General features: G+C 38.8%; 1 protein-coding gene across 22 annotated transcripts in view; it reads left to right on the forward strand.

Annotated features, from left to right (window-relative positions):
- Positions 1-20,029, forward strand: part of LOC138007451 (zinc finger MIZ domain-containing protein 1-like) — a 56,764-nt gene extending 36,735 nt beyond the window's left edge. For 12 of the 22 annotated variants that reach the window (XM_068854368.1, XM_068854369.1, XM_068854358.1 and 9 more), the window contains 14 exons: positions 2,877-3,106; positions 4,138-4,437; positions 7,626-7,957; positions 8,522-9,086; positions 9,471-9,609; positions 9,851-9,965; positions 10,924-11,022; positions 11,109-11,214; positions 11,730-11,878; positions 12,027-12,094; positions 13,370-13,438; positions 14,776-15,125; positions 16,351-16,640; positions 17,612-20,029. In XM_068854368.1, coding sequence (XP_068710469.1) covers positions 2,877-3,106; positions 4,138-4,437; positions 7,626-7,957; positions 8,522-9,086; positions 9,471-9,609; positions 9,851-9,965; positions 10,924-11,022; positions 11,109-11,214; positions 11,730-11,878; positions 12,027-12,094; positions 13,370-13,438; positions 14,776-15,125; positions 16,351-16,640; positions 17,612-17,704 — 2,905 coding nt within the window. In that variant the 3' untranslated portion in view covers positions 17,705-20,029. Of the gene's footprint in view, positions 1-2,876; positions 3,107-4,137; positions 4,438-7,625; positions 7,958-8,518; positions 9,087-9,470; positions 9,610-9,850; positions 9,966-10,923; positions 11,023-11,108; positions 11,215-11,729; positions 11,879-12,026; positions 12,095-13,369; positions 13,439-14,775; positions 15,126-16,350; positions 16,641-17,611 lie in introns of all 22 variants that reach the window. The other 10 variants (XM_068854361.1, XM_068854363.1, XM_068854367.1 and 7 more) reach the window with 1 other exon arrangement.
- Positions 20,030-20,667: the final 638 nt, after the last annotated feature.

The raw sequence follows: 20,667 nt of genomic DNA on the forward strand, positions 1-20,667 counted from the left end.
GTGTCAGTTTATAGACATCTTAAAATGTTCACGTGACTTCTGAGGGCTTGAAACCCACACATGCATGCATGTAGAGGTGTTCAGTTTAACCGCATGTGCCAATAGTGGTATTGAAAGGAAATAATACTGATAACCGTTTTGAGGATGCTGGTAATTGAAAATATATTGGAAAAGCTGTCAGTCTTTATTTCCGCCAGATACATAGACATATACTACCCATTTCAAAACTTTAAAGTCAGATGGCATCTTTGTTTTGGAAAATACATGTAAGTTCTTCAGCATTGCAATTGAACTTGACTGGACAAAGATGCACTTACAATAACATGATCAACTGTACATGAATGCCTACATGGATTTTAACATGGAACTAAATCCAATAATGAAAGCTGACTAGCACCTTGTTTATTGAAGATCATATCAATACAGCATTTTTCATTCAACAAGGCTTACATGTATGTTGGTGTATGAACAACGTTCAAAGAGTTATGAAGCACAGAAAAGTTTGAAGAGCAGAAGGGAAGGGTAATAATAACTGTAATTGTTGTGCTAAGAACGACTCTATAATCTAAGCTTCCTTAGTATTCTTGAGTATTTCCAAAACTTTCAAATATACAATAATTGTCATGTAGAGTGCATATGCATGCATACAGTTGTTACAAGCACAAGGAAAGTTTTTTACACGTAATACTACGACATGTGTATGATGGAAAACTAAATTTTGAGTGATGATCCATCACTTGCACATTATTTTTCCAGAGAAACAGAGAAATAGGAAATACATGTATTTTTGTTGTGTTCAACATGCTTATCTTCCATTGCTTCTGTGTGAAATTTGCCCTTGTTTTGCAGTGTTTTGGTTGTGTGTAATTAATTTTGAAGACTCCCCATTGATTGAGATCATTTTTCAACAATACTGTGTAGCACACTCACTCGTTCTGACTTTAATAGATCACTTGGAATTTCTAGCTACTGCTGTAGTTGTAAATGCATAACAGGATGAATGATAATTTTGGAAGAATATATGTAAAAGCAGATATATGACTCAGAGGAGCATTTTGTTGTCTGTGTTTAACCGAAAACAATTGTTAACTAACTCTAGTATCTCTTTGGTGGTTTACATTGTGTTTTAAATAGTTCAAAGTATCCTATGCCCTTTTAAAATAATAATTCAACACCCTTGGAAAGGAGCTTGTGTACAGAAACTTTGAAAGTTATGGGTTTCAGTTTTTTTTCTGGGAGGGTCAAAGATTTTTGGCTTTACTGCAGGGTTCGAAGTTGCGACCAATACAGTCGCATTTGCGATTAAATTTTTCACCTTCGCTCTTTCGAAACAAAAGGGTTAGCAGTTGCCACTTTGCTGCTACTTTTGCTAAAATAAATAAATAAATGACAAAATTATTTTGTTTCTCGCTGTGAATTTTCTCTGAAGATAGCGTAATTGTAGAGTAATTTAGCTGCGATTTTACGTGCATAGCTCCATTCCTTTGATCATTCGCCATTTTCAGTAGTTTCTTTACACACAAGTATTGCGGGCTCATATTTTTTTGTTAACCCGCTGACAACACAATGCAGCACGGCGATTTTGTGACTAAAATTTGCGAAATTGCGACTAAATTTTCGTATCTTATCGCAAAATGCGACTGGATTTTTTCGTTAATTTCGAGCCCTGTAGTGTGGGATAAAGTTAAATGGGTTTTTATTATTAAAATTCAAAAGGTTGCTTTTTGTTTAAATGTACAAGTGACACAATTCTCCTTTTTTGGCGTGAATGACGTTACTAAATCTCTATTGAGGAAAAGAGACAGAAAGCAATGGGTTTGGTTTCAAAAAAAACTGGTGGCGTCAGTGGGTACATGTACATGTAAGACATGTTTTGTTACCACATGTAGAGATTTGGTAGCTGAGGTTTCATCAGAGTGAAGAAATCCATTTATTTGTTAATAATAGTTTATTATATGATTTTTGATAGTTTTATGTAGATTTTCAGATATTAAGTAGTTTTGATAGAAAGTTTAAGGCTACTGGAATGATTGCGTGCAAAGAGCACTCACGTTCCTGACTCTGACCTCCTGTGATTCCAGAACCAGGGCCATGAGCTGAAATTGTTGCTTTTCTGCTAGCCTTAAAGATGTTTTTCTTGAAGAGATTTATTTTTCAATGCGGTCTCACAGATGCAGGAGTTGAACCTGCTCTGCCACCAGCAAGCCATGGGAGACTAGGCTCATGTGGCAATTATTGTCCCACCATACATACTACTGCTAGGATGTAAATTGTCGAAATTGAGTATAGTCGTGATTGTAGTGAATGAGATGATGTTTGTTAACCCTAGTGAATGTTTCTTCTTGGGGATATTTTTTTCTTCTCATCATAAATTTGATTACAGTACAATACAATTTACAATACAATACAATACAATACAATACATACTTAGTTGACCACTCCCCATAGGGGCTCTTCAGGGCCCTAACCACTTGGCCACACTGCCTCCTCCAACTGATTCACATGAAAAGCAAAACTTGTCGTCACTCCTTTGCACTTGGGCTTATTTTGTGTAAGGGCTTGAAATATACTGTGAAATGGCCCAAATGATAAGCCCATATCTTTACTGCAAACTGCATCAGCAAGTTGGTCGAACGAGTTTGACAACTTGACAATCCAGGGAAGCAGTTTCTGTCGAAAAGCACCTCATCCTTGCATGTTGAGTTCATACATGTATAACAATATTATTGTATTAGTGGTGAGAATTTCTTTTGCATTTGTTGTGACTGTCAAGGTAGCTGTCCAGCTTGAGTCAAATAATGTGAACCAGGCCTAAAGAGTAGTAGATATAAGTGCCTGGTTGAACATTTCACAGATTCCTGCTCTCCATTTCACAGCGATGCATCAACTGTCATGTGGCCACAGACCACCCAGGGACATGGTCAGCAGCAACCATCTCTGTCTGTGGTGACAACTGTATGGGGAGTCACATCATCCATGACAAATGGAACAGCGAACATGACACATGATCCTTCCAATCCTGGAATTCCCACCACAAACACTGTTAACTCTGTTGGACATCCATATCTTTCAACATCAGCAAATCCAAAACCATACGCTCAACAAGGTGACGTAAAATTTCTAATAATTATTATCAAAATAATACATGTATAATAGTTATTGTACTTTTAATAATGATTATTACTTTAACAAGCCCTCAATAGTAGAGTCGTTTACATCACTGCAATAATATGATGATAATTTGTACATTAACAAATTTTTTAAATCTTAACTACCTTTATCATTGACATTCTTGTTTTCCTGGGTAGGGAGGAAATACTGGCAGGGGCTACCTCTACCATCAGTAATCTTTTGAACACCATTTAATTCCTTGTTACTTCTTTCACGAAACCGCACTTCACAACCATCAGTTGCAAGATTATAATATTTTTCTCCACAGGCTACCCAGACTCATAATCTTAATGCCCAGTCAACATAATGATTTGTAGGGTTTATAATGGAAACATGAAATGCCAAAAAAAATTGGCTATTGCTACTTTACAGCAACAAAAATAAATAAAATAAACTTACTTTTACTCCACCTTGTGTCGATTTGAGGCATTCTGGGCTACTTTTGAAAATTAATTTGCTCCTATCCTTCATTGAAAGAATGCAAGGCTGGATACTCAGAACCTCTGAAGCCAGTGATCACTACCCGATTCAGGACAATTTATTCTGAAAAATCGGCTTGAGTCAGCCTTTTGTCCACTCTCAGGTGAAGATTGGTAACAAGGCCCAGAGTCCGAAAACATTCTCCACATGCTTAGAGAACAAGCCAGTTGTCACGAAGCAAATCGTTGCATTGACTGAGCATTCAATTTATGAGTTTGGGTCGCCTGTGTTTTCTGTCCACAAAACTTGAACATCTCACCATTTCTGTTTTTCCCAAATTAAATTGTTAAAACAGAAGGGAACACTTGTAAAGCGTATTTACATTGTACATGTATCCCATGGACACTTTGAAAAGCAATGAGGGAAAAACCTCTGTGCAAGTAATTTTGCAGTCAGAACGTACTGAACCCAAGTCTGCGTTTAATTTGTCATTGATTGTTAAATGGTCTGAGTAGATAACAATATTTTTTATGTCTGTTTCTACAGGTAGCTATCCAACAAGACCAGGAAGCAGGCTTTCTCAGGAAACACCTTCAGCGGCACAGTACCTCCAACGACAAAACAGCTATCCTGCAGCTCCAGGAGGCACACCTACAGTAAACGCAGCAAGTAACCATTATTATTCCCAGCAGAATTCAGTCCCACCCAATGCATCTCCATTTCCACAAGCAACTGCAAACCCAGCTGCTGCAGCTGCAGCAGCAGCAGTTGCAGCAGCTGCTGCTACAGCAACAGCCACGGCCACTGCTACAGCCACTGCTGCACTTCAGGATCAGCAACAAATGGGTTAGTAATTGCAGTTGCAAGTGGTGCAAGTGGTTAGACTCTTTGTCTAAGTAACGCTTATGTACAAAAATTTATTCATTGGAATACATGATACAGTATTGCTCAGAGATAAGCGAACCACCAAGTGGGTTTCAAACTAGTCTTCAAGTAGTTTGCATTTAACTTTCAACGCGTTTCTATTTGTGTTCAACGCAAACGGAAATGTGCTGACCAAAGTCATTATCTTTCCGAAGCATTTGCATCACAAAAGGTTCAATGATGCATTCGAAAAGTAATGTCACAAAATAAAACACAGTCTCGTCGTCTGACTATGCAAAGTTCGGCTTTTGACCTATTAAACACAAAAAAGTGAATGTTTTCGGAATTTTGCATATTGCATAGTCATGTCATGTAAACTAAGTTACAAGATAACTTTTGAAGCCACCTGAAACACTTCAATGACAAGCGTAATGAAAATCCACAATTTAACGCGCCGGCAAGCAGTTGTAAACACGCGATTGCCAGACTTCTTTGAATGGCTTTTCAGCTGTCTTGCAGCTTTTAACGACATGAACCCAAAACACAGGGGACAATGATTTTGTCGACATTTGGAGTGGTCTTTTGCTTAAAAAATAAAATCATTTGAGATGTACAGTATGGGAACAAAAATACATGTTGCGCTGTTTCAACACGAAGATGCAAAAATTTGATGTGACAAGCTGACTTAATTTTACTTTCCGTATGAAAACGACCAAATTAAGGGATTTAGTTTAAAGCATTGAACTCTCCAATTAAACCCCCAAAAAATCCCGAAACAAATCTTATTAATACCTCATGAAGGTGAACGAACCTTCAGTTCCTTGCGAGACAAATTAAACATCAGAAGGGAGGTGATGAAAGATCACAGATCACAGATCCTAGGCTGTAAAAAGAAGAATGGGATGGTAGATTACATGTACATGTAGAACTGTAGTTTATACTTGTGGTATCAAAGAAGCAGAGCTCCTTTCTCCTTCCTCTTGAAAATTTCATTCATATACGGTAAACTACATTGTAACTTTGATTAGAAGCAACATGCCTCAAGACAATAGCGTTGACAAGTTCTAATTGACTTTTCATACAAATGTACCTTTGCAGAGGATGGAAGATTCCTTGAAAATGTGTGTCAGTTAATCTTGAAATAATTTGTCTTTGGAAAAAATTTCCATGCTGTCATTGAATTTTAAAAAGAGAAAGAATCTGTACACATGTATGTGACCCTCAAAGGTTTACCATACACTTACAATCTTGTTTAAAAGTGTTACAGCAAAATGGTTGATTATTCTTAAGAAGTCATCCTAATCCCCAATTTCCTTTTCTCTAAAGAAAAGAAGTATTTTGATAGTCCTTTTACATTACTTTTACCATTAATTTTTATTCTCAGCTCTTTCTCACTTACACTCTTATACTTTGTAAACCTTACATTGTACATGTATTGGCCACTTTGAGGTTGCGTGGGGTCTTATTGAATTGCATTGTGGGACTGTTTTGGGGACCAGCCACTGTTTATGCAGTTGTTTACTCTGCAAAGTAAAAATATTTTCGTATATCGTCATACATGTACCATATTCTTGTACAATAACAATTAACTTTGGGTTAAATCTTTCATAACTTACGCTGTTAGCAAGTAAACATCGTATGTAACATGTTCCCACCCACCTTTTGATCAAATCTTTTCATTTTCCGGACATTTTTGCACCTTGGCAAGCAATCCATAATTTAAAAATTGCTATTGTACAACATTTAAAAATGGTTATTGTACAATATTCTGGTGTTTAGGAAGCTCAGCTCCTGGTATATTGCTTTCTTGCAACTTAGTTTTTGCTCCATGCATGCAGTGATAAAAAGGCATCCCCAAAAACAGTCCCACAATTCAACCCTGTCTCCCGTGCAACCTCAAAGTGGCCAATTGTGCTTGGAATTAACAACAGGAGTGCTGATGTGTCAGTGGTTTTTATACATACCATATTTGCCCGTGTATAAGTCGACCCCCCATTTTTTTGATGGCAAAAAAGGCAATTTCACGATCTTCATGTTAGCTACCTAGAGCTGGAGGTCACCGGCCTCATCATTCACAACACTGTTAATCTGGAACCTTTCCAGCTGGATACCCGTTTTCACTTACCCATATTAAGACTTAATTACAAGAATAGTTTTTCACGAACAGTTAATGTAGAAAGAATCATTGTATTGATAGTTATATATATATACGAATTATCTTGTAAAAATTTTAATGTTACACTCACTATGGCTGAAGATGATGTTTGAAACATCGAAACATGTTCCGAAAATTCAAAAGTGTGGTTGTATTTTTTAAAATGTTAGTAACACATGCTATCCAGACCATTTACAAATTTAACTCCAAAGAAATTATGAGTCGTGCAAATTTTGGTGACCGTAGATCACTCATTAATTTTTGTAAAATTATTCAGAAACACGATTGCTAACGGTAAATTCGGAGAATGGGCGTCTGCACACAGCCTACTTTCGTTCTTCCCTGGAGCGCATAACATTTTATTTAAAGTTCAAATAATTTTTTATTAGTGTGGAAGAAAAGTGAAGCAAATTAGCCGAAATCGTCTTTACTAAGGTTGAAAAGCTCATTTAGATGCTTGGGGACACTTTGCAGCAAATGAAACGCAAACAAAAGCAATTAAATAAAAAAATACGGGTCAGGTCCATGGACCCGGTCTAAAAGGGGGTTCCTTTCCCCCTGATGAATTTATTTGCAATTGTAAACGTTAAGCGATGTTCACCGGTACATTATCTGCGTTATTGTAAATGAGCAAGTGGCTACAGAGACATTTACTTGTTTTTTTCCGTACTTGGTAAATTAAAAAACTACCTCTTCCAAAATGTATCACCCTACTTCTGCACCATATGGTATTCCGAGTAAACGCTTAAGAAAGCGTCTTGTTTGTGTATCTTCTTGTACATGTAGAACCCAAAGGTATTTTTTTCCCTAAAAATAGTTCTCCAGTTCCACTGTTGTCCATTATGAGTGGTGCCTGTCTTCTATTTTTTTAGGAGACTTTCAGATTCTCTATTTGGCAGGGCAGTCTTCTTTGTGTCTGAGCACCCACCTGTTATTTGTCAACATAATTGTTTAAAAGAGAAAACTGTTTCTGCTAAGATTTTCAATTACATGTATCTTTCTTTTATCTTTGTAGAGTATAATGGATTCCCTCCAGGCCAAAGCCCATATCCCCCAAATCAAGCGAATCACCCACAGCATCCACCGCCCCCTTATCAACGCAGCAATAGTTTTCCTCAATACCAACAGCCTTTCTCTCAGCAGCAGCAGCAGCAGCAGCAACATGGGGCTCAGCAGGGTATGCAGAAACCCAACTCTGGCATGAGTCGGGCACAGTACATACAGGAATTTGTGATGAGAAGTAGGCAGCAGCAGCAGCATCAACAACAACTGCAACAGCAACAGCAGCAGCAGCAGCAGCAACAAATGCAACAGCATTATAAACAACAGTATTCTGGACCATATGGGGTAAGAACATGTGCACCATTGCACAGTAAAAAAGCTGTGTATTTGCTTGAGCATTAGATACCATGTAGGATGTCACGGGTTCTAACCCCAGCCAGAACGGCACTCATTGTAATAAAATAACTGAGGAGAACTTAGTGCGTCCTTAACATCTTCATCTGCAAATGGTTGGACTTTTTAAGTCTTCCTGGATAAACACAATAAACTGTAGGCCCTTTCTCAACAAAACAAGAGAAAAAAAATTGTTTAACCAAGGAGGGACTATCACTAAACTGTTCTAATAACACATGTGTGGCCATCTGCACCTGCGTAGTCAATGAAAATTGCGTTGGCTATTATTTTTGTAATAACCCAGAAGCCTCTGAGTCTGATTGGAGGACAATATTTTATTGTACCAAGGGTGTGGCAGCAGATCAGCATAATTTGAAACCAGCTGTTGGGTTTTTTACAAGCTTTGATCTGCATATACATAGTTTTTTTCTCTTTTAAATTTCATATTAATATCATTCAAACATGCGCTGTTTATTTTACTTTGAGCTTACCACTTGATGCATTTTTATCCAGCAGCAAGGTAGTTATCAGGTGTCATCAGGCTATCCACCACAGGGCGGTTACCCGTCACAAGCAGCGCCCCCTCCTCCTTACTCTCAAAGCATCAGTCCCATGTCGCAGATAAACCAACAGATGGGGCAGATGATGCAAGGAAACACTATGAACCAACCAGCAGGGCAGATTAGTCAAGCAATGGGACCTCAAATGGGTCAAATGAATCCCATGGGAGCTATGAATCAAATGTCACAAATGAGCCCTATGGGTCAAATGTCGCAAATGCCTCCAGCCTCACAGATGCCATCAATGAACCAGATGACTCAACCAGGAATGTATGGGTCTCAAATTTCACAGCAAGGTCGCGCAATGCCTAGACGGCGTAAAAGTCAACTTCAGTACCAGAGCTCACCAATGGCAAATGCTCTCTCCCCGCCGGTCACACCGGGACCCATACCAAGTCCCTATATGAGTATCAGTGATCCAGGGAATAATCCTTCAAATTCCTATGATATAAAACCACAAGTAGTTCCCAATACTGCATCACCACAGGCTTATGAGGATGTCAAGCCTCCAAGGTTAAATGGTAAGCTGGGAGTCTTTTGTCTTTGTTAATAGGTAAGGCCAATTGTGAGTTCTGGTTTTTTTTTTTTCCTAAAAACACTATCTTACCTACGTGTATTATTAAAAACTGAGCTACGAATAGCAGATTTCCAGCATTTTCATTTGCTTGCAGGACACAGTCTATCAGTTCATAATTATACATGGTGTTCTTAATTTTGGTCAAGGAACGTGTCAGCAATAAAGTGAGCTGAAAACATTTTTGCAGCTCTGAGAAAAAATGGCCGACAAAAGATGTTTTGGACCAGAATTGACCGAGGCAACATGGAAGAGTCGTTGATCCTGGAGTTTTTAATAAAACAGTTATTCTCATAGAATAATTGTTGATTATTCCTATTTATTTAATTAGGTGAAAATGATGTCATCAGGCTAACGTTTCCTGTACGAGATGGCATTGTCCTTCCACCCTTCCGACTGGAGCACAATTTAGCTGTTAGTAACCATGTTTTTCATCTTCGGGATTCTGTCCATCAGACACTCATGATGAGGTAAGTTGCAGGTAGCAGATTGCATTGCAAACAAATTTTGAGATTCCATGTCATTTGGAATTATTTGTTCAAGTCAAGAAAAAAAATCAGTCTCTTAAAAGGCCCACCAAGGGCAACCAAAAGTGTCCACCTCAAACAATAGCATGACTAACTTTTAAGTGCATCATTCCTGGCCTTCCTGTCTTAAATTTTCAGTTTACTCTGAAAATTTTCTCTCACACTTGTTGTTCTACTATTTTAGACCTGATCTTGAGCTTCAGTTTAAGTGTTATCATCATGAAGATAAACAGATGTATACAAACTGGCCAGCATCAGTGACTGTTAGTGTGAATGCTAATCCACTCATCATAGAGAGGGTGAGTTGAACAGGAAACAACTAATAAGAATCATACTTCGAGCGCATGCCAATTTTTGAAACCACAGGTACATGTACATACAGTTATGCCAAAATCTTTTTTTGTTGTCTCTTAACCAGTTAAATTACTGAGTAAAGAAATTTAAAAAGTCACTTCAGTTTGACGGGAATGACTAGCCCAGAAACATTGGATGGGGCGATTTAAAAGACTTGACACAATTTCTGCAGAGTCCTCTCCCAGGGTGGCTCAGCCATTACTCACATTCAAAACTGTATGTTTGCACCTCAGATGGTTGTATCTTGGAAAAAGTGACGTCAAATTGCTCACTGTGTTAAAATTTTAGCTTGTTTATGCAGTTATTAAATACATGTATGCAAAACCTGAGTTAAAAAATCTGAAAGACTGAAACTCTCATGCTGTATAATAATTGATTAAGCTGTGTACACACATGGCATTCTTAAACTAGAAAGGCATTTTCTTCTCAATCCAGCTTTCTCGAAATTTTAAAGTTAGTAATAGCGGACCAATAAATAGGAAAATTTGAGTTAAAATAAACAGGTGTCTTGACATAGTTTTGAAATCCAAAGAAAAAGTGATTTTTTGGTCATAGTTGCACTTTAACCAAGAGAAGAAATCTAACGTTACTTAGAAGGGTAGACGTCGTTACAACTTGAGGTTCATCGGACATAATTCTATAACTTTTTTGTTCTTACAATAATATACCTGGACACTTGGTTAAACGAGTTAATAGTTTGACCTCTAATTTCCATTTGGGAAGATATGAAGTTCAGAAAAAACAAAAGAAAACAATGATTGCCAAAGAATGGAAAAGTTAGCTTGGACGGAGCAGTTAAGGGTGCATAATAAAAAGTATGTATAAAATAAAATAAAAAATCATGTTGCAACCATTCTTAACCAGTCAAAATAATGGGTTCTTTGTGTGATCTTTATGTTGCAGCAAGGAGATAACAAGACATCTCATAAACCTCTTCATTTGAAGAATGTGTGCAAACCTGGTAGAAATACCATTCAGATAACAGTGACAGCATGTTGCTGTGTGAGTATAAACTATCATCAGTTTGTGTCAATGTAATGAGTCTTATCAAAATCTCTGAAACACCATCTCCTTTTTCCTCTTTCCAGTCACATCTGTTCGTCCTCCAACTGGTACATAGACCATCTGTCAGCTCTGTTTTACAAAGTTTGCTGCGGAAAAGGCTTCTACCCGCTGAACATTGTATCACGAAAAGTAGGGAGAATACTTAACTTTCAATTTTAATTTTAAAAAAAAAACGTACCTTTGTGGTCTATTAATTTTGCAGTGATAATAATAGCATATTGGATGAGGAGAAATGTGCATGTAGGTAGATTGAAGAGAGTGTTATCCAACGAAGACTAAACAAAATTTTCTTATTCATTTGGAGACGTCAAAACAGTTTTTCTGTTGCATGACATGACGTTAATCAATTATGGGAAATTCAGGTCAAAGGGAGTTGTTTTGTGGCTTACGCGTTACCCAGATTTATGGCAGGGACCAGAGCCATTCAAAAAGTGACAAGTCATTGGAGTAGTTGATAGCCATGCACGGGAAGGTCCTGTGTCAAGTCATTCCTCTCACATGTAGGCCGAAGACGACTACTCTTCAAAGTCAATTTGTAAATACATGGAGTATGATGCCTTATAACTGTGATAAATGTCTTCCTAAACAATCGAGGCCTTCCAGATTTCTTAATTTTAAGTTTTTTTTCCCTTTACTTTTTGTAGTAAAAAGGAATTTCTCATTATGTTCTTCTGCTGCTGGTGGCACTGATGACAGTGTCGAACAAACAGCTATCAAAGTCTCTCTGAAGTGTCCAATCACCTTCAGAAGAATAACTCTCCCAGCCAGGGGCCATGACTGCAAACACATTCAGGTAAATGTTTTGTATGTGTAGTCCAGAAACGTGGCTTTGTTTTGATAGTGTCTTAAGATGAAATTGGTTTCCTCTGGACAAAATATCCACGAGGAAACCTATCGGAAGAATCGAGTTTTAAACTAATAGTTGTAATTTTGATTTCCAGTGCTTTGATTTAGAGTCTTATTTAAGACTTAACTGTGAAAGAGGAAGTTGGAAGTGTCCAGTGTGTAGGTAAGAGTGATTTGTCAAGCTTCATACTGATAAAATTAGAGTAGTCCTTGATGCCAGTTTCTCTCTGTGAACACATTTTCAAGGGGGGCTATGTTTTACCTTGGTATGCTATTGTTAATGCCCATGAACATGATGTGTCAGTAGTATTACAGTTGACTAAAATTACGCCCAGACATTAAACACAATGTTTAGGACAAAACCCAGCATTGTGTTTCATAAAATACTTTAATTAGCATTTCATTGCTGCAGTATAGAGCAAGTTTCAATCGAGTGTCGTAAACCCAAAACCAAAGTAATTACTTTGGCCAATCAAAAAGGACGAAGACAATCCAGTAAACCAATCAAAACTCGAAGTAATTACACGTAGCCGACACAAAGTGCGGGAAAATGTGCACGCGCGAGACACGATTGGTTTTTTTCCAGTGCTGCAACATTCGCCCTTGTCACACGGCGGCCATTTTGTCCCGGGAGACCAAAAAAGCTTTGTTTTACCACGCCAAGCCTCACCCCCATGGTTTCCACTGCGAGGCTTGGCGTGGTAAAACAAAGCTTTTTGTGTCTCCCGGGACAATATGGCCACCGTGTGACAAAGGCGAATAGGGGAAGATTTGTTTACATTTTTTCCTCATTAGCACAAGGCTATCGTTTTGTTATCGATCAACCGAGAAGAAAGTATTGAATATTGTAAGTGCATTACGAAAGTTGTTATCAGTGAAAATTTGAACGCGTACATCGTAAAATCTCAGAGCAATGATGCTTTGAAAATTCGAAATTTTACAAAGGATGTGTGGGATCATTAGTGCTTTTGTCACCCACGAATTTATCAGTTTTTGATGGCTAATACGTGGCTCAATTTCCTTTACCTTTCGAAGTCAATTTGTGATAAATAGTATGATGCTTTCTGTGAGAAATCTCGTAAGTCAATGGAGGAGGGGGATGTAACAATGAAATGATCAAAATTAATATTCTCTTATACTGGACAGTATCGCTCGAATTTTGCCAGCACACCGTAGCTGACTTAACTTACCTGTCAATATTGTAAGGTCTTAGATTAGACTCCTGTCTTAGGAGCATTTTTTTCAAAGTGTCCAAGGATCATCCTCTTTTTAGAATACAATGTGTTAAACTGAATGGTATAAAGTACTTTGTCTGACAAACAGTTAAATTCTTCCACTCAGTCACGGTTTTTTAAGATTTAAAACACTTCAGACTGGTTCGTTTATGTAACGCTGATTATGGTTTGCTTTTTCTTGTGTCAATTTGTTTTCTCTGCAGCAAAGTGGCTCTGCTGGAAGGACTTGAAGTGGATCAGTTTATGTGGGGCATTCTCACAACGTCCAGATGGTTAGTATTGAGAAATCGTTAGCTTTGTTACTAAAGAGTAGTTTCTTGTTTTCAAAACTGAAAGTGGAAAAAATCCATCCATATCAGTTTTGCTGTTACAGTAGGATTCTATCCGTTTTTTGAATGAAATCAGCTCTTGTTGGATTATTTTTGTATCACCCCAACTTCGTATCCACAAGCTTGTATGTATTTTCAGATTGTTCATGAAAGGGAGATATGATCGTTTCACTGATCTGGACAATTTAAGCCATCGTCTTTTATAGACACCTGATAAATTCAGGTGACTTGAAGCCACTTGTATGTAGTTTTTTTTATATTGACTTAGTAAGTAGTAAAACTCAGCGATAAAAAAGAACGAAGAAAAGGAACGACGTTTCGACCTCTCACTTTTCAAGTTCAAATAAAATGTAAAATATCAGCAGACACATACCCCAGTATAAAAAGCAGATGAGAATGCTTAATCGCTAAGCTTACATTCACCTGGGAGCTTTTCCATTGTGAATATCAATGCCTCAAAGGGACCTTTTCCCAACTACGCTACCCGGAGAACTTGTGGGAGTCCACCATCCATCGATTTGTTGATGTAAAGGTGTCTGAGGCATCAGTTACTCAAGCGTCTGAGAAATAAGAAGTTCTCATCAGTATCGTGTTACCCTTCAAAGCCCAGAAATCAGCATGCTCGGTGTGAAGACAAGTCGCAAAATAAATGTTGATATCAGCCATGTGTATACAAGTCAGAAGATCATAGATGAAATCAGAGTGAAGAGAAACCGCCCCTTGTGAATCATCAATGTGTTGTAAATCATTTCCTGTGTGATGCTGGTTATGTCAGATACACATGCCGACACTTACATCAAGGCATTCATGAACACAAGGGATCAGCAGTGCCGGAACAAAGTCGATTGTCTTCTTTGTGAAATGCTTCTACATTAAGGAACTGAAACCAACACCAAATAAACAGCGTGACTCAATCCGCGCGAAGTTATTTGTTGAGACATTTCTCAAGCGCCAAGTTATTTGTTTCTTCATTTCGTTTAAGCTCAATTGATATTTTAATTATTTCATTGTTCTTAGCTTCCTCATTCAATTTTTATCACATTTCAGTGGTTTTGACATTCTCATCTGCTTTTATACTGTAATATGCCCTGTGTGTATGTATGCTAATTTTTTAAAATTTATATTATTGGAACTTGGAAATGACCGCAGGGAGCTGGAAACGTCGGGTTTTTTTTTTTTTATCGCGGATTTTTATTACTAAGTCAAAAAGCATCCTTTATAAAAATAAATCATTTGGTGATGAAATATTTCGCATGAAATTTCTCCTTCTTCTCTTTTAGCACTGATGTAGAGGAGGTAACAATCGATCCAAACAGCCAGTGGAAACCTGTTCCGGTGAAACAAGAACCAAAAGATGAAGAATGCCAAGGACCACAACCTGCTAAAAAGGCACGCCCATCACCACCCGATTCGCTGCCACTCTCTGGTGTCAGGACACCAACGTCTATGTCCAGTGGCAGTGGACATTACTCACCGTATCAAACACAACCACCCTCAAATCCTGGTATGAGTGCGCCCACTCCTCCCGGGCGAACCCCTCCCGAAACACACAGTACCTCTGTGGCGGGACATTTACCAGAGCAGACCAACAGCAATTCAGGGACCGCTCCCACGGCTTCAACTCCCAGTGGTAAGATGTGTGCATTAATGACTTATATGTAGTAACAACATTCAGTGTTGAGTCATGGAACACAGAAGGGAGGGAGGGAGGGAGGGAAAAATGAGTACCAGTATTACTGGGGAGACGTTGTGCATGCAACGGGATTCGAGTACCTCCCATCCCTGCCGTAAGTTACGGTAGAAGCTTTCGACTTCTGTCGGCCTCTTTTCACCTCGTATATAGCAGGTGGAGGAGGAGCTGTGCCTGTGATGGACCCATCGTGACATGAATTTACCAATAAATTGATCAAATGAAAAGCGTACATTGATCTCTTAGGGATTGAGAAATCAAACTTAAGGTTACCTTATAACTTCAGATCGGCAATTTTCTTCAGATTTGGATTTTTTGGTTAAAGTAATGACCGAAATGGAATCTCCAGCGTAAAAAAGAAATTATTCAAAAAGATTAAATAATGGCGGAGAAATGACGGTTTTACATTTTGGCCGGAAGGAAAAATTACCCGTCTGATTGACAGTTTCAGCGCTGTTTTCTCGAATAAATTTTTCACTCGAAGCGGAAACGTAAAGAGCTAAAACTCACAGGGAATTTGTCCGATTGCCCCCAAATTTTGACAGTGGCTAGGTTAACATATAAACAACAAAAGCGTGTCTGCGAATTTTTTATTTCAAAATATTTTTTCTCTGAGAGCGATTTTGTACGAACACCTCACATTTTTTTAATACGATTTCGAAAACGTTCTATAACTTTTCACTGTAACTGAGTATGGCAAAACGCAGACACGTTTTTTAGCGCTTTGAGTCGAGAAACAGAGAAACAAAATAAAATAGCGAAAAGCAAAATTTGCTTTGACTTGTATCTTTGAAAAGGTGATTCGGACGCTCGCATTTAGAGGCCGTGAAAACTTCGACAATTCATTTAATTTTAAAATTATTGATATGGTTTGATAGCCAGCTCTATAAGCTTTAATTCGATATAGGGGTTTAGGTATCTACAGTTTAAACCGGACGCGCTGCATCGCTCGGCCGCGAGACAGCCCTGAAGGTATACGTTAACCTTAAAAAATACAGTTTTGTTGAGAGTTTTTTTTGTGGCTTTTTGTGTTACCTTAATGCAGTGATAGGCCTCAAATTGTCATGTTGTGGGGGGAGTGGTTATGGAAATGTCGAAATGCTGTTGTTTTGCAACGTTTATGCCAGTTTGCAGTTTTACAGAGGGTGTTGATGGTGTCTCTTAGGTGACAAAATGACTCCAAGCCCTGCTACTAGTCAAGCCACCACCCAAAGTGTAAACACCAGGGGGCCATCCACTCCTCAAACCCCGAGTAGTCATTCGTCAAGTCAGAAGGGTCAAGCTGCAGATAGGACTCAGCACTCGTCATCAGCCCTGTCTCAGGCACCGGTATCTGGAAATGCTGAGAGCATTGCGCCTGATCTCGAACCCGACAATCTCCCGGAGGGATTCAGCTTTGGTGTCTTGGAAGGTGATCATGGAGGCGGGACAGATGGTGTGGAAGGCGCCTTAGATGTAAGTTTTATTTAAGTGTTTTTTTTTGTCAATATCGCCTTTTTAACACCCCTTTCTGATGTGCCCAGAAATCGCGCTGGTATAATATTATTTCGAGCGCGAGACTGTTTAACACCCCCTTCTGATGTGCCCAGGAATCGCGCTGGTATAATATTATTTCGAGCGCGAGACTGTGTGTCAGGACGCAGCTACTACAACGGCTTTCGCGATTGGTTCTGAAAACAATGGGGTAAAAAGATACAACAGAAGCAATGAAATACATACTTAACCACTTCCCATAGGGGCTTTTCAGGGCCAATGAAACACAATCAACGAAACGACAGAACACAACAACTAGTAAGAATCCCAACTGGCCGGAGGCAAACCAGTTGGCTTTATACAAGTGCAGCCAGGAAATTGAACCAGAGACTACCTGGAACAAATGAAGCCTAATCATAAACACAATAGAGCTGCATCCAATACCGATCCATTGAAAAAGTAGACCTTTAACCCTTTGGTTCCCACAATTGATCAGTAAGTAAATTCACTCAGTTCACAGTTTCAATTCACTGTCAGGCAGACAAGTTTTGAGAATCAGCCAAGGGGTATTCTCTTGATATAATGCTACATTCTCATGACTAGCCAAAAAAGAAATCAGTGGCACGGTTTAGGAGAATGAACTTTTAGATCACGGGAGTGAACGGGATAATTATTAAAGAGCTTATTGGTACCTACAGACCTCAAGTAAGAGTCCATGGCTCGCTGCCTGGCTCTGCCACCGTGTTTCGTGCGATGAGGAAAGCTTTTCCTCGCAGTCTTCTTTCAGGAAAGTGCGTAAATTAAAACCGGTGGCACACTGCCCAGTGGAAAACCCTGCGTTACACTGTTGGCCCGTTTAGAGAAGGGGGACTTTTATCCGATTAAGACCAACATCACGAAGCATCAAAGTGCTATCTCGTCCACCACTGATTTAACAAATTTCTCCTTTGCAGGTCCTCCCGGGGACGCTCGACCCAGAAGAACTTTTTAACTACCTTACACCCTCTGACCTTCCCAGCGAAGATATATTGTCCATGTTCGAGTGACAAACCTCAGACCTCTTGAAGTAAACAAGGCACTGCTAGAAACACGGCTATACTTTGCTTCTTGTATACTGAACGCGCAGTCAAGAATTTAACGCAATTATTCCACTGTACAAAAGTCTTCCGCTGAATTGAGCTTCAAATCACGTCACAAATTACTGGTATGGCGGTTTTCTATCGGGTGTCAAAAACAGTTGTGCCATCGTTTTGTTTTTGCGTTACTGGGCGTAGTGATTGAATTACACATCTCAGGCTTCATTGTCAGCCAATCAGGTGCCGAAACTAACCTTTTTGTCACTATCTCCCACCCGTCCATTTTCCCGCGCGTAGCTATGCGTCATGATTGGCTTATTTGATTGCCCACGTGTCATGTTTTGGCCGAAGTAATATCTTTGGCTCTGAGCCATTCAATTGAAAACCCTTACCTTGCTACTTTGTAGAATTTTGCAGGTTTCGAAAAGTAGAGTTTATAAGACTTTTACGTACTGCCTTTCATTTTCTTTCTTTTTCTTTCGTTCTCGGGTTTTTTTATAGCCTGTCGTAACTTGTCATCATCTTTGGTTTTTACACAGTTCTTAACGTATCTGACGTTTTAATGTTTTGTTATTGGAAGCCTGAAATCTTGCAACCTTTTCATCGAAAGCGACGTTTTTATTGCTTGTGCGAAGGCAGCATGTTTTTACCAAAAAATGATGTGTCAAGTGGTCTTGAAACTCGTGTTTTTTCGGTTTTATTATGCAAAAGACAAAACAAAACCGGTGTAGTTCGCCTATATGAATAATACGAAGCTTATCGTTTTTATACCATACACGCGACGTGTTATGGAAAGATACAAACATTGTTCCAACATTTGGAATATTCTCGCGGTAAATGCTATAATAGATGCATGAATAAATTAAAGGATAATTCCTTTAGTTGCAACATAGACACATTAGAGGGTACAGTTAAGATATGCTGTTTTGGTGGGTTCCATATCATACAGGGGCAAGAACGATTGTAGCTGATTTAAAGACCATAGGAGACTTATCAACCAAACATTAGCACCATCACATTGAAGATATATTTCGCAGTCTTCTCATCTTAATCATTATATCCCGGAAAATATTTTTAGCAACTTGACGCCATTATTCATCTGACAGAAGAATACTTGAGACATGATTAAAGTCCCTTCATTCTGCAGTAAATTTAGTATGTTGTTTTCACGCCAAGATTTTTTCTCTCGTTGCCCATTTTTTGGCCTTAACTGCCCCAGAGAATTTTTTGGTTTTTTTTTTTTTGCGTGAAAAAACGCATCCTAAACTCTAATCCTGATGCTGATACCTATTCCGCGAAGATACCCTGTACAATTTTCCACTTCCACTTTTAAAGAAGCTCTGTTTATAACGTTTTTGTTTAATCCTGTTTTCCGGGTTCTTTTTACCATTACTTATTTTGTAAGGGACTTTTTTCCTTTTTGCCATATTGCGTACAATTTGCATAATTTGTTGAAATTGTTAGCGTTCCACAGGAATGATTTATTTCGGCTGTTTGTGCTAAACTCCAGAAAATCTGAAGAGTACTTTTTTGTTACACGATTATCCTGTGCATTATTTTCTCTTCTTATTTGATTGGCTTTGTCTTGACAAAATACACTTGGAAGAGTAATCTCAAAATGTCGCTTCCTAACATCGAGTTCTAAAATAAAGTGTTTTAGGAAGTTAAAATATGGCTGGAGGGCAAACAATGGAAGATCAAATCTCGAAGCAGGCGTTAGCAATGTATATAATAAAAAGTCAGCTTGTATTTATATAAATATTGTATATCTAGATAAAGATATGATTTAGCGGCTGTAAATAACAGACGAGGCCCGTATGTGTGAAGAATACAGTTGTAGCACTCTCTCGCGTCAGGAGTCTTAAAAGAGTTGTTAGCTTTTGACGTTGCTAAATGAAATGATTTGATTGCAGCAAGGCGAATAAAGCCACATCACGCTAGCGTTGCTCTGGTGAAACTGTTAACGTGATATCTTAGAATCTGTTTCGTTACGTTCTCGTCTCTAGTTGTGGATGGAACAAAGTTCTTGCAATCGCTTCGTTTATATCCTACTTGCACGATTTGCGATATCGTTCGTCTTTGGGATTATGTATTTGCTTGGTACGAGTTAAGATGGTATCTTGTAGTATTGTGAACGAAGTAGATTTTATACTTATTTATAACCGACAGTTTACAACTACAGTTGAGTAGTAAAGAACAAATTCTTAGGAAGAAGGCTAAAATAGACATAAGCCACCTGTATGTGTAGATATTCTATAACTGAATTTTATAAGAAATAAAGACCAGACGAGGTGATCTGTCAGTTCTTGTTGTGTTGGAAAGGGATTGTGTTGGAAGCTGGGGGTATTACATTTTACCAACTGGTCAATTCCCCGAGGCCACGTTGCCGTGACCAGCGGTGAACGATATTAGTACAACAAAGTGGGGGTGCTGCAACGTAGTGCCTAGCCCAAACCCCAGTGCTAAATCCAACCAGGTGAAAAAATATAGTATTCCAGTTTTCGTCTCAGAGCGTGTCATTGTTGAAGAGTGGTCAAAAGTTCACTAGGGCTTTTGCTGGAGTTCAACGTGACGACAATATAGGATGAATGCAACTTAAACGAGACCGTTTCAATTGAACATTTGGGCATGCCCTCCCGACATCACAAATAACATCAAGTTGCAACCAATCAAAATAGTAATCATACAAAGATCGGCTAAAATCATAAGGTCACATTTAACTAACTAATGCCTTAAAAGCCGTTTTTCATAACGGCGCATTTGCCCATGTGCAGAACAAAGACCGCTGAAGTACCAGTGGGGGGGAAGGGGAACCTCTGGACCCTGCGCCAGTGCGCCGTACCATGAAGACGGGGGGGGGGGGGGGGGGATTTGAGGACATATAACGTATAGCCTTAGGGCGCTGTTACACTGAAATGTTTCGAGCAACTTGT

Source organism: Montipora foliosa, chromosome 6 (assembly GCF_036669935.1).
Source record: "Montipora foliosa isolate CH-2021 chromosome 6, ASM3666993v2, whole genome shotgun sequence".
Taxonomy (NCBI): Eukaryota; Metazoa; Cnidaria; class Anthozoa; order Scleractinia; family Acroporidae; genus Montipora; species Montipora foliosa.